The sequence below is a fragment of the Pinus tabuliformis genome, chromosome Q, assembly GCF_031772625.1.
Source record: "Pinus tabuliformis cultivar Carrire ecotype Pingquan chromosome Q, CPIR1, whole genome shotgun sequence".
Taxonomy (NCBI): domain Eukaryota; kingdom Viridiplantae; phylum Streptophyta; class Pinopsida; order Pinales; family Pinaceae; genus Pinus; species Pinus tabuliformis.
In genome coordinates, this window is record NC_142296.1 from 383,513,035 (window position 1) to 383,525,654 (window position 12,620).

At 43.6% G+C, this 12,620-nt stretch overlaps 1 protein-coding gene across 1 annotated transcript in view; it reads right to left on the reverse strand.

The window, feature by feature from the left end:
* The window catches only part of LOC149219791 (myosin-17-like), a 30,816-nt gene extending 18,413 nt beyond the window's left edge, over nucleotides 1-12,403 (reverse strand). The window contains exon 1 of the mRNA XM_089386915.1: nucleotides 12,219-12,403. Within this exon, the coding sequence (XP_089243041.1) occupies nucleotides 12,219-12,403 (185 nt within the window). The remainder of the gene's footprint in view (nucleotides 1-12,218) is intronic.
* Nucleotides 12,404-12,620: the final 217 nt, after the last annotated feature.

Sequence of the window (12,620 nt, forward strand, 5' to 3'; positions counted from 1 at the left end):
GGCACAATCAATATAAAACCTTGCTTAGATATATCAATCCACATTGTCTGACTTCATGAAAGGATCAACCAAGGTCTAAAACTTTGCTCAAGAAGAAAGTACTGATTGGTCTTGTCGTTATGGCATATGTTTGGAGATTTATCAAAATGTTACACATAATTGGGTACTTGCCTTGGATACTTGATTGAAATTTGATATGAATTTTGGCATGCAAACCTTGTGAATAATGCTAAGGTGACCTGTTTGTGTGGGATTGGTTGACATTAAACAATCAAAGTACTCCACCATCCTAATGCATTCAATGATTAATAGTACAACATGTATGATGAAGTGACACTGGATTGATCTCCATCATCCATTGGATCCCACAGTGGGCATGAGGTCTAGCACTTCACTGTCAAATGCTCTCTTGCTTCTACTGTCAGTAATTTCACTCTGCATGCAACAACTTGGTGAACCCTAATTGTATGTTAAGCATTGGGACTAGAATTTCCTGATTTGGTATCAACTTAGTCCTGGTTATTTCTAGAGGAGGTTGTTGGACTTTGGGTAACTCCTCTATCTTTGAAGCATTATCACTTTGCTAGAGATTTTTTTATTCTTCTGAGTATTAAGGCATCTTGAGAGGTTATGGAAGTTGATCCCAGGCCATCCCATCAAATCAAATCTTCTCCTAGCTTTGCAAACCTACAAAAACAACAGCTTGACCAACCCATAGCCACAGTCCAATGGTTCATCACTCTTCCATTTACAAAATCCCTGCAAATGGCAACATTGAAGGAAGAGTGTGGATCCTTCAACTGCCTTGTAACTACTCTTGCTATTCAAACAGTGAATATTTCAGGAAACAGATTGGAGGATAGCCTAGAGACTGGAATTTGCAGAGGATGAGCAAGTAACAAAAGCATAAGAGAAGTGGAGGTCTAGACCTTGACTATTTTTTTCAGAATGTCAATTCTTCATGGTTCAGTGACTCTAGCAATCAAGAAAACACAAATGTTGTTGATTGGCATGCACAACTTCAAAAATCTTGTACAAATTTTGGGGAAAAACAAGAGAAAGGAAGCAACTACTAGGGTTCACTGGGTTCATTTTTTGTTGCAAGCCCCATGGCATCCCTAAAGGGGGGTGCAAGCACCTCCCAACTCTCTTGCACATTTCTAGTAGAATTCATAAACTCCAAACAAAAAAACCTGACCAAAAATAGAGCTACTAGGAAGCCATCCTCTAGGTTAAAGAATCTTAGTGGACGTCTAGCCAAAATTGCAAAGAATCCATGCTATGTTGTAACCTCAAGGAAGATTGGTTTAAGACACCAGCTAGGAAATACTCATAAGGGTCAAGGATTTTCTGAGTTTAATAGCTCTCTTTAGTGATGAATTTTGCCAAACACATCACAAACACACTATTGTAGATGTATTATATTAATTTGGTACTGAATATAAACATACAGTGACATACATATGAAGAGACTAGCCTCATACCAGTGACTGATATTTCATAGCATACTCAGGAAATTGACAAGATTCGCTAATAAAAATTTATAACAAATGATGACATGGAAATAACATGGTCTTCACATTTAACAAAGCCAAAAATACATAAAGGAACCTGGACTCCCATTCAAGGCTTATACAAATGCTCAAAGAATTTGGTATACCTCTACCTCTTATGAAACTCGTCCTTCAACTCCTAAGTGGACTAGTTATGGCCATCAACAAATATATAACTCAGACTCCAAACTCTGAGGGAAACTCAACCAGCTAGGGATCCCAAACTTAGCCTCAACAAGATTGCCACCACAGTTCTACATGCCCAGTACACAGAGAAAACCACGACCTCTATTCCACTAAGAAAATCAACTCTTCCAAGCCCAAAACTCGGCCTTTACCTGTTTTTTGCCTTACTTTGTCTGCTTTTTTGCCTTCACTTGGCCAATGTACCTTATAAATAATACCTTAAATACATATATTACTATATAACATATAAAAACCTTTTAAACCCCTAATATATGCTCAATATATTATTTTATGTTTTCCTCATTTTTTATGAAAGCACGTGGTATGGTATTGTTTTGTCAGTGAAGCCCACGTGTCTAAATCGTAGCCAGGAGGGCTTGATTAGTAGACCAGATCAAGTTGTTATGCATATGATTCCTCAATTAGACCATTACCTTTGCTACGGAAGCCCACGACTTAAAGTAGCAGGAGGATTGAAAGGTCAGCAAGGCGTTGTCAAATACTTCACAGACAATGCAAAGCCAACAAGTCACAGTGAAACACTTGAGAGACAATTGCAGAGCCAGTTGCAGTGACTTAGTAAATCAGCGATATTGAGACTCACTACTGTGGTGATAGCAGCAATGCAAAGGTAGCTCAATGGAATCAACAATGTGAGATCAAAGTAGCATAGTGGCAGCGTGGATCAATCTAACTACAACATGTTCCCACAGATCAGCAGGTTGCAGATATACTCACAAAGGCCTCAGGGTGAGCAAAGTTTCTCTACTTTAGGGGGCAGATGGGTATAGTGGAGAACACCTTCCTTGCTAAGAGGGAGTGTTAATTTTTGTTGGGGTAGCAGCGGACAGGTGTTCTAGTCTCTATGGTGTCTAAGAGGCTAAGGAACATGAGATCTCCAAAACCCAGAAAAGGTTTTGCGAGAGAAGATTTAGAGACACCTCAATTAAATTAATCAGCCATAATTAAAATATTTCCCAAGTCTAATTGAGGAAAACTAATTAATCAAAGTGAATTAATTAAGGGAGTTTGATTTTTCTCTAGAGACTTCCAGAAAATTTAAATGACGGAGTCAAGATGATCTTAGCCATCGGTTGAGATGTGATCGTGGATGTTGAGATTCCAACAATAGATTATACGAGTAGGTCAAAGGGTTTGGAGAAGACACTATTTTACCATTTGAGCAGTTCGACTACCTAGTTGTAAGTTGTAATGTCCCTTCCCAAATTATTTTGGAACACGATAAATTTCTACATTTTGGACCAATTTTGGAGATGGGGCCCATTCGATTTTTATTAGAAGACTTAGGAGTTAGATCTAAGTTATTTTGGCTTTGTTAGTAGCGTGTGGGGGGCACCCACACAAGGAAATACGCACTCCCTAAGCCAATGGTTCGAAATGCATGAGAGGGAAAATCGAAGGCTTAGTGAGGGACTTGCGAAGGAGGGAAAAAGGCTCCACGAAATCTATAAAAGGAAGGTAGCACTCTTCATTTGATCATCTTTGGCATATCAAATTTCTTCTTAGTTGCTTGAGCTGCTTAGTCGGGTCACTTGTTGTTTAGCACGAGTTTTCCAAGCGAAGAACTCACCCTTTCTTCGGGGGAATTCGAGTGCCACCCTAGAGAGGTTCATCCATAATCTTCCGGAGGTGATTTTCAGTGTGGTTTCCAGCATTTGTATTCAGTTTCTGCAGGTGGTGTGTATTTCTAGAGGACGCAGTAGGAGAAACCGAGTTGAGATCTTTGCATTCTTCAGAGCAGCTATTGTCAGGAGAAATTCCAGGAGAGAAGCTCTAGTGATTTATTACCATTTGGGTGAGTTTTTGGGCTGGAGAAAATAGCTTTGTTCAGTGGGGATTTCGTGGTTCTCGGGGTCAGCGCAAAAAGAAGAGATTGGGCACATGTGGGTAGTGGAGACTCGGCCATTGGAGTTGTTCCTAGTCGGGAGAAATAAGAGAAGTGTTAGTGGAGGTGATTGTTACTTTTCCGGAGTGTTTGAGGAGGATTTTTCTAGTGTATTACCTGTCAGTGTGCTTCAGCAGTTTTGGAGGGCATAGGGCCTTTTGGGGGTCGATTTTGGAAGGTCAAAACCAAGCCAAACCATTTATGGGTTTTTGTGGGTTTTTCCTAAGGAGCCTACAAATAATTTTACAAAATTTTCTTAGCACCAAAGTTGGGGTTTTCAGCCATATCTTTGCAGCAGACAGTGCAGAATTGCTGGTGACTGCGCAATGCAACAATTAGTCAGTTGATTGTAGCTCCAGATTGTCATTGCTTCACTTGGGTGCACTTCTTCCTTATTTTGTACTCTGGCACCAATTTATAATAAAATGGCTCAGTTGCTTCCATATTTTTTATTATTATGGGTGTGTTCTAATTGTTTTGAAATTTCTGTGGTGAAAAATTATTATTTGCTTGCATATCATTGTTTTTCCTATTTTGGAACGTTAAAGTGGTATCAGAGCTCAAATATTGGCTCAACCGTGGGAACTTTCCTATGAGTGAGGAGGACAGGCAGAATATTACCTACAAGAGGCAAAAGTACCGAAGCAAGGAGAGGGAGCCACAGATATCTCCAGACACGGAGGACTGTGGGAAGGCAGTGATAGCAAAAGACATGAGGGAGCCCAAGAGTAGAAAAGAGGTTGCCTTTGACAGTCTCTTGAAGGCCCTGAGTGATTTGGCAAAGGGGCAGAAGGAGATGTTAGATGAGATTAAAATGCAGAATCGGGAGCGAAGCAGTCACCGAGATTTTCTATTTGGAGAGACTTTGGGAGCCTCTCAACAGTTTGACCACCCTTCACCCACTACGCAGCCACCATCCTCTAATGGACAAACTAGAGCCACACTACCTTCTTTTCTACCTTTGGGACCAGGTGAACTAGGAGGAGTTGATGATCAATCGCCTATGGAAGAGCATTTCAGGGAGTGGCAGTCCATGGGAGCAGACTTCAAGAACCACCATCTTTTAGAGATTTTTTCTAGCTCAAGCAAAATGAGAAGGGGAGGAGCTATGGAGGCCATGGCCCGGAGAACTATGAGTTGCAGCTCACCATTGGGAAGATGTACTTCCCCACATACGATGGCACTGCCAAGTGCACAACACATGTTTGGGTGGAGAAGCTGGACACCTATTTCCAGCTCAGCGGGATGACAGAGGTAGAGGCCATTAAAATGGCCACTTTGCATTTGGAGGGGGAGGCACATGACTGGTGATTTCATGGCTTGTCCACTCTAGGGCATGCCAACATGACCTCCCATCAGGATTTCAAAAGGAGAGTAGTGGAGCGTTTTGATCAGAGGAATCCAGAGGCTCACTTCAGGGAGTTGACCTAGCTCAGGCAGACAGGACATCCAAAGCATTATATTTCGAAGTTCCTCAGGGTCTCGGTCATGGTACCGGATTTGTCGGATGCTAGGCGAGTATACACATTTGTAGAGGGGCTGACAAAGCCACGTATTATATTTCGAAGTTCCTCAGGGTCTCGGTCATGGTACCGAATTTGTCGAATGCTAGGCGAGTATACACATTTGTAGAAGGGCTGACAAAGCCACTACGTGGACTGGTGAAGTCACACAAACCCTCTACTCTACTGGAGGTCGTGACTTGTACGAGAGACTTGCAAGGGGCCATCCCCAAAACCTAGGCACCCTTTTCACCACGCACTCCCTTCCCTCAAAAGCGGACTGACACTAGAGCACCCCCAGTGCAGAGATCAACCCAAGGGTGAGCGCATCTGGACAATGAGACAAGGAGAGACCTCAAGAGGAGGAAGTTGTGTTTTGCATGTTGGGAGCCATGGGCAACAAGCCATCGATGCACAACTGGCAAGGCCCGTTATATCGAGGTCTTCTCGGATAACAATCAAGACGATGAGGCAGAGTTGGAGTTTGGTGGGGGAGATAGCGAGGGTAAGGCAGAGAGGGGAACACCACCACCACCACATGGGGGAGCATCTTTTGCACCATCTGGGGGAGTCCTAGCCTCTTTGTGCGGGGTTCCCAATTTTTTTACCATGAGGATCAGAGGCATAGTGTAGGGGCAATGTGTCTTAGTCTTAATAGATAGTGGGGCCACCCACAATTTTATTGTTGCTCAAATGGTCTAGACAAGAGGCATCACCACTACAGAGTTTGAAGGGTTTTCAGTTCTGGTACCAGGAGACAGAACTATGCAATGCACTTGATATGTTCCCGCTTGGACAGTGACCATGGGGAACTATTTGATGATAGACCATCTCTTCGTGATAAATGTACTGGACACCAATGTGGTGATGGGTGTCCAATGGTTGTATTCCCTTGGTTGAGTTACCACCGACTGGAGGAAACTAGAGATGGAGTTTACCGGGTTAGATGGTAAACTAGTAGTTCTTCGAGGCATGCATTCATATCCTCCACAGACAGTTTCGGCCCACAGGATGGAGGCCGATTTGAGGCATGGGGACATAGCATGGGCAGTAGAGCTGAGGATTTCAGAGGCTGGGGGATGGACCAAGCCACCACATCTAGACATATAGGCTATATTGGATAGATATCTAGTAGTTTTTGGAGATATACCACCAAGGCAGCCACCTGACAGGGGGTTTGAGCACACTATAGAGTTGGAGCCTAGTGTGCAGGCAGTCATTACTACACCCTATAGGCATCCCAAAGCCTATAAGGATGAGATTGAGAGGGCCATCAGGGAGTTATTGGCATTGGGCCACATCAGACCGAGTTCCAATCCATTTGCTTCTTCAGTCGTGCTGGTGAAGAAGAAGGATGGAACTCTACGCATGTGCATTGACTACAGGACCCTCAACAAGAAGACATTGAAGAACCAATATCCCATTCTGCGTATTGATGAGTTGATGGATGAGCTTAGAGGAGCCAAGTACTTCTCTAAGATAGATTTGCGGTCTGGGTATCATCAGATTCAGGTGAGGGATCAGGATATCTCGAAGACAGCTTTCAGATGTCATTATGGGCATTTCGAGTTTTTGGTCATGCCCTTTGGGTTGACCAATGCACCTGCTACCTTTCAGTCATGCATGAACCATGTGTTCAGAGGTCAACTGAGGAGATTTGTGCTAGTATTGTTTGATGATATCTTGATCTACAGCAAGACGTGGGAGGAGCACTTGCAGCACCTAAAGGCAATGTTGCATATCTTGGAGGAGCAATAGTTCTACGCTAAGATGTCCAAGTGCGAGTTTGGGCTGACAAAGATGCTCTACTTGGGACACATCATCGGCACAAATGGGGTCAAGGTGCATGAGGAGAAGATCAGGGCCATTCGGGATTGGCCAGTACCTAGAGATGTGACAACACTGAGAGGGTTCTTGGGCATTTTCACTTATTACCGGAAGTTTGTTAAGGGCTTCTCATAGTTGGCAACACCCCTCACTGATCTGACAAAGAAGGGGGCTTTTGCATGGACAGATGGAGCTCAGACAACATTCGATCGCCTCAAGGAGGTGATGAGTTGTTGCCCAGTATTAGCACTCGCGGACTTCACACAGCCCTTCACATTGGAGTGCGATGCATCGGGTGAGGGGATTGGGGCAATCTTGTCCCAAGGTGGGCACCCCATTGCTTTCGAGAGCCGGAAGCTCCTACCTCATGAGAGGTCGTATTCCATATACGACAAGGAGATGTTGGCCATAATGCATGCATTGGCCAAGTTTCGACAGTACTTGGTGGGTAACCGGTTTCGGGTGAAGACAGATCACAACAGTCTTCACCACTTCATGGGGCAACAGGGCCTCAACGATAGACAACAAAGATGGGTCAGCAAGGTGCAGGCCTATGATTTTGATATTGAGTATGTGCGGGGGAAGCACAATGTGGTAGCTGATGCACTATCTAGGAGACCCGCAAGACTTTCACTCATGAGCATCTGCCATGACTGGAAGGCACAGCTATTAGTGGAGTACTCCAAGGATCGTCGGTCATGTGAGAACTTCGAGATCAATTATGCAGATGAGCGCTACAGGGTGATGGATGAGGTTATATACTACAAGGGGCGCATATTTTTGGTTTCAAGGTCACAATTGAGGGAGCGTATCCTTTGTGCAGCTCATGATTCCCCTTTGTTTGGGCACCAGGGATTTAGAAAGACCTACATGGCAGTGAGAGAGCGCTTCACCTGGAAGGGCCTCAAGGGGGACGTATTGAGATATGTGCAGGAGTGTGAGGCTTGTCAGAGGAACAAGGGGGAGTTGACCCATCCAGTAGGATTGTTGCAGCCTCTCCCCATTCTTGAGGGGAAATGGGAGAGTATCTCTATGGACTTCATCACGGGGCTTCCCTCGGTGCAGGGGAAGGATTGCATTTTTGTGGTGGTCGACTAGTTGACCAAGTTCGCACATTTCTTTGCCATTCCGACACGGTATTCAGCTTCTCAGGTGGCAGAGTTGTTCTTTAGGGAGGTCTTCCGCCTGCACGGACTCCCTAAGACTATAGTCAGTGACCGAGACAGCCGATTTATGGGGGGATTTTGGCAGGAGCTTTTCAGGCTAGTGGGCACAGAGCTCACCCCGAGCACCAGTTACCATCCACAGACTGACGGCCAGACAGAGAGGGTAAACAAATGGCTAGAGGGTTATCTCAAGAACTATGTGACAGGGCAACAAAGGGCATGGATTCGATGGTTGCACTTGGGAGAGTACTGCTACAACACCACACATCATATGTCCATTGGTATGACTCCTTTCCGTGCTCTATATGGTTATGATGCTTTATCTTTTGTTGATGTCATTTTTGGAGACAGTCGGGCCCTAAAGGCCAAAGATTGGATCCTAGAGAGCCAAGACAACCTTAAGGCTCTTAAGGATACTTTGCAGACAGCTCAAAATCAGCAGAAGATATATATTGACAGGCATCGGGTTGAGAGTTATTTTGGGAAAGGGGACTTGGTGTACCTTCGATTGCAGCCGTACCAACAGTCCACTCTGAAACAGAAGGGGGCCAAAAAGTTGCAACCACGATTTTATGGGCCCTACAGGGTGATCAGGAGGGTTGGAGAGGTAGCTTATGAGTTGGAGCTACCGCTAGGGAGCAAGATCCACAATATTTTCCATGTTTCATGCCTCAAGAGGGTGTTGGGGCAACAGGTTACAGCAGTTGTGGAGTTGCCTCCACTTGATGATGAGGGGCATCTAGTTTTGGAACTTGAAGCCATCTTGGAGACCAGGGAAAGGAAGCTCAGAAGCAGGATAATCAGAGAATACTTGGTGCGTTGGAAGAGCTTTATGGATGAGGATGCTACTTAGGAGGGCTAGCATATACTAGAGCATCCAGCATTGAAGTTGCTTGGGGACAAGCAACATTTGGGATGGGAGGATTGTAATGTCCCTTCCTAAATTATTTTGGAACAAGATTAATTTGTACATTTTGGGGCCAATGTTCGAGGAGATGGGGCCCATTCAAACTTATTAGAAGACTTAGGAATTAGAAATGCATGAGAGGAAATACGCACTCCCTAAGACAATGGTTCAAAATGCATGAGAGGGAAAATCGAAGGCTTAATGAGGGATCCACAAAGTATGGACAAAGGAGGAAAAAGGCTCCACGAAATCTATAAAAGAAAGGCAGCACTCTTCATTTGATCATCTTTGGCATATTGAATTTCTTTAGTTTCTCGAGTTTCTTAGCCGGGTCACTTGCTGTTTAGCACGAGTTTTCCAAGCGAAGAACTCACCCTTTCTTCGGGGGACTTCTAGTGCCACCTTAGAGAGGTTCATCCATAATCTTTCGGAGGTGATTTTCAGTGTGGTTTCCAGTATTTGTATTCAGTGCCTCCAGGTGGTGCGTATTTTTGGAGGACGCAGTGGGAGAAACTGAGTTGAGATCTTTGCATTCTTCAGAGGAGCTATTGTCGGGAGAAATTTCGGGAGAGAAGCTCTGGTGATTTGCTGCCATTTGGGTGAGTTTTTGGGCTGGAGGAAATAGCTTTCTTCAGTGGGGATTTCGCAGTTCCTGGGGTCAGCACAAAAGGAAGAGATTGGGCACACGTGGGTAGTGGAGACTCAGCCATTGGAGTTGTTCCTTGCCGAGAGAAATAAGGGAAGTGTTAGTGGAGGTGATTGCTACTTTTTTGGAGTGTTTGAGGAGGATTTTGCTGGTGTATTGACAGTTAGTGTGCTTCAGTAGTTTTGGAGGGTGTAGGGCCTTTTGGGGGTCGATTTTGGAAGGTCAAAACCAGGCCAAACCATTTCTGGGTTTTTGTGGATTTTCTTGAGGAGCCTAGAAATAATATTGCAAATTTTTCTGAGCACCAGAGGTGGGGTTTTTAGCCATATTGGTGGTCAGTTCATTGTAGCTCTAGATTGTCATTGCTTCACCTGGGCTTTGCTTTGCTTGCCTTTGAGGCAAGCCCAAGTGCATTCCTTCCATATTTTGTACTCTTGCACCAGTATATAATAAAATGGCTCAGTTGCTTCCATATCTCTGATTGTTATGGGTGTGTTCTAATTGTTTTGAAATTTCTGTGTTGAAAATTTGTTATTTGCTTGCATATCATTGTTTTTCCTATTTTGGAACATTACACAGGTTTTCAGCAAGGGCACAGTTGAAGCTAGGGCAGCGTCAAAAGCAAGGGATCAATAGAGATTTGGGAGCACGATCTAGAGATTTCCTTGGTATTTTCCAATGTTCGGGAGAAACGAAGAGGAGGTCGAATTATCTGCAGAGGAGGTTGTATTCAGCCAATGCGTGTACCCAGCTAATACTGTGAGTGGTAGAGGAGCTCATTTAGTGATCCAAAGGTTGGATCTATCATCCAGAGGCAGAGCAAGTGGGCCTAGAGCAATCCAAGCGGCAAGGCAACTTGTTGGAGGGTGATTCTAGCGGTTGAACAAATTTCTAGAAGCAACAATGCGCATTTCCCAAAGGCAGTGCGAATAGCTTAAGAACTGCAAGTTGCTTGGAGAATGTCGGATTGAGTAGAAGAGGGAGACAGTTACTCTCCAATATATTTTGCCAGTGGAGATCAGTGTTTGCCAGAGGTTTTCCAGTGAAAGGCAATGAGCTGTAATTTCTCCTAAATTGTTGAATAATAATAAAACCCTCATTCTACTGTAGTGGTTTTCCCTTCGAGGTTTTTCCAGGGATATTTGTCCAAAAATAGCAGTGTCATATTTTTTTTAGTGTGCGCATATTTCCTCTGTTTCAGTTTTTATTCTGCAATGTTTTTATTTGTGAAGATTACAATAGTGATTTAATCGTTCTTTGCCATAAAGTTAATTACAGAAGACAAATAATCTCCAATAGATAGAAGATTAAATTCTAGTTTAATGTAATAGTGGATATTTCGCAACCATACCATGCTCTAGGAGCTTGTCATGTGACTCATGTAATGATGTAAATCTTATTTGGAGAAAGAAAAATAATGTAAAGAATAAAAGAAAATTATTATTGGAGCATGGGTTTCATGCTCAAGTTATTTGTCATTAGGTCTCCTAGGTTTATCATGAGTCAAAGAGTCATTATTATTGTAAAAGATCCTTTTGAGCATTTGTATCATTAAAAGAAAAATTATTTTGTATATGGAAATGTCTAGAAGGCTCCTAAGAACCAAGTCAGCCAACCAGGAACAAGTTGGCCTAGAGTGGGCTTAAAGAGCCACTTGGAAGGCTATAAAAAGGACTTCGAGCTCCATTGGGATATAACTCATCAAGTATCTTTCTTGGGTTCGATCTGCAATGAAGAAGGAATGTGAGGGTCATAAGAGACAAAGGAAGGCTAGCGAAGAAGGAAGAAGCTCTCAAATTAAGCGAAGGTCTTAATTCTTGCCATCTCTTGCTCACACGTGCGAGTACCCTAAGGTTTCTAAGGTTACCTCAAGTCCGAGAGCTGCAGTAAGTGCTACAAGTTGTGATGGAAGGGACAAACTGCTAGAAGAGCCCTAATTCGCTTGGAGATCTTGTCTTGAAAGATTGGATGGTTAGCTTGGTTCTTGGTGGTAGCCTGGGTCTAGGGTTTGGTCTTGGAAATCTCCTTTAAAGTTGATTCTATAAGAAGAGAACTTCTTTCTTGGTTTTCCCCTTGGAGGGGTTTTTCCCTGGCTTGGAGCCTATATCTTGTGTTCACTGTTTATGGTTGTAATCTTCTTGTTTTGGCATTTGTTTGATGGTAAAAACATAAGCATAATAATGAAGAAGAAGAATACAAATCACAAATAATTGTCATGAATGGAAAAATAAATTAAATGTTGCCCTCATTGATTTTCAAACATCTCTCCCATGTGTCTCACATCCCTACACCTCCTCTTCTATCACCACTTTCAAGAAAGTTGTCTTGACGTCCACATGGTGAATTTTCCATACCATCTTCGTTGCTAATGAAGAAGTGTATCTGCCACTGGTGCGAAGGTCTCCTCATAATCTATGCCTTCCTTTTGTGCATACCCTTTAGCCACGAACCTAGCCTTGTATTTCTCCTTGTTGCCATCTGCAGCATACTTGATCTTGTAGATCCAACAAGAGCCAACCACTGACCTGTCCACTGGTCTAGGCATGACCTTCCATACATCATTGATCATGATGTTGTACTCCTCCACCATTGCATCTTGCCACACCTGATGTTGTGTAGCTCCCTGATAACTGGAAGGCTCTCTGTCAATGACCTTTGTCACTAATGTCTTGTACTTGTCTGGTTGTTTGCGCTCTCTGGTGCTCGCCATAGGAGCTCCCACGAATTCTTGTGCATCCTTCAATGTCTGATGTACCTCCCTATTTCTTCTTCCACTGGTGGTGGTTGGATTTTCATGCTCCTCATCCTGCCCCTGCTGTTGCGTCTATTGAGAACTTTATGGACCGCCTGCTTGTACTAGTAATACTAAATAGTACTCATGCTTTGTTGTCCCTGTAATTGTTGCTCAAAACCTCTCTACTCTTGAG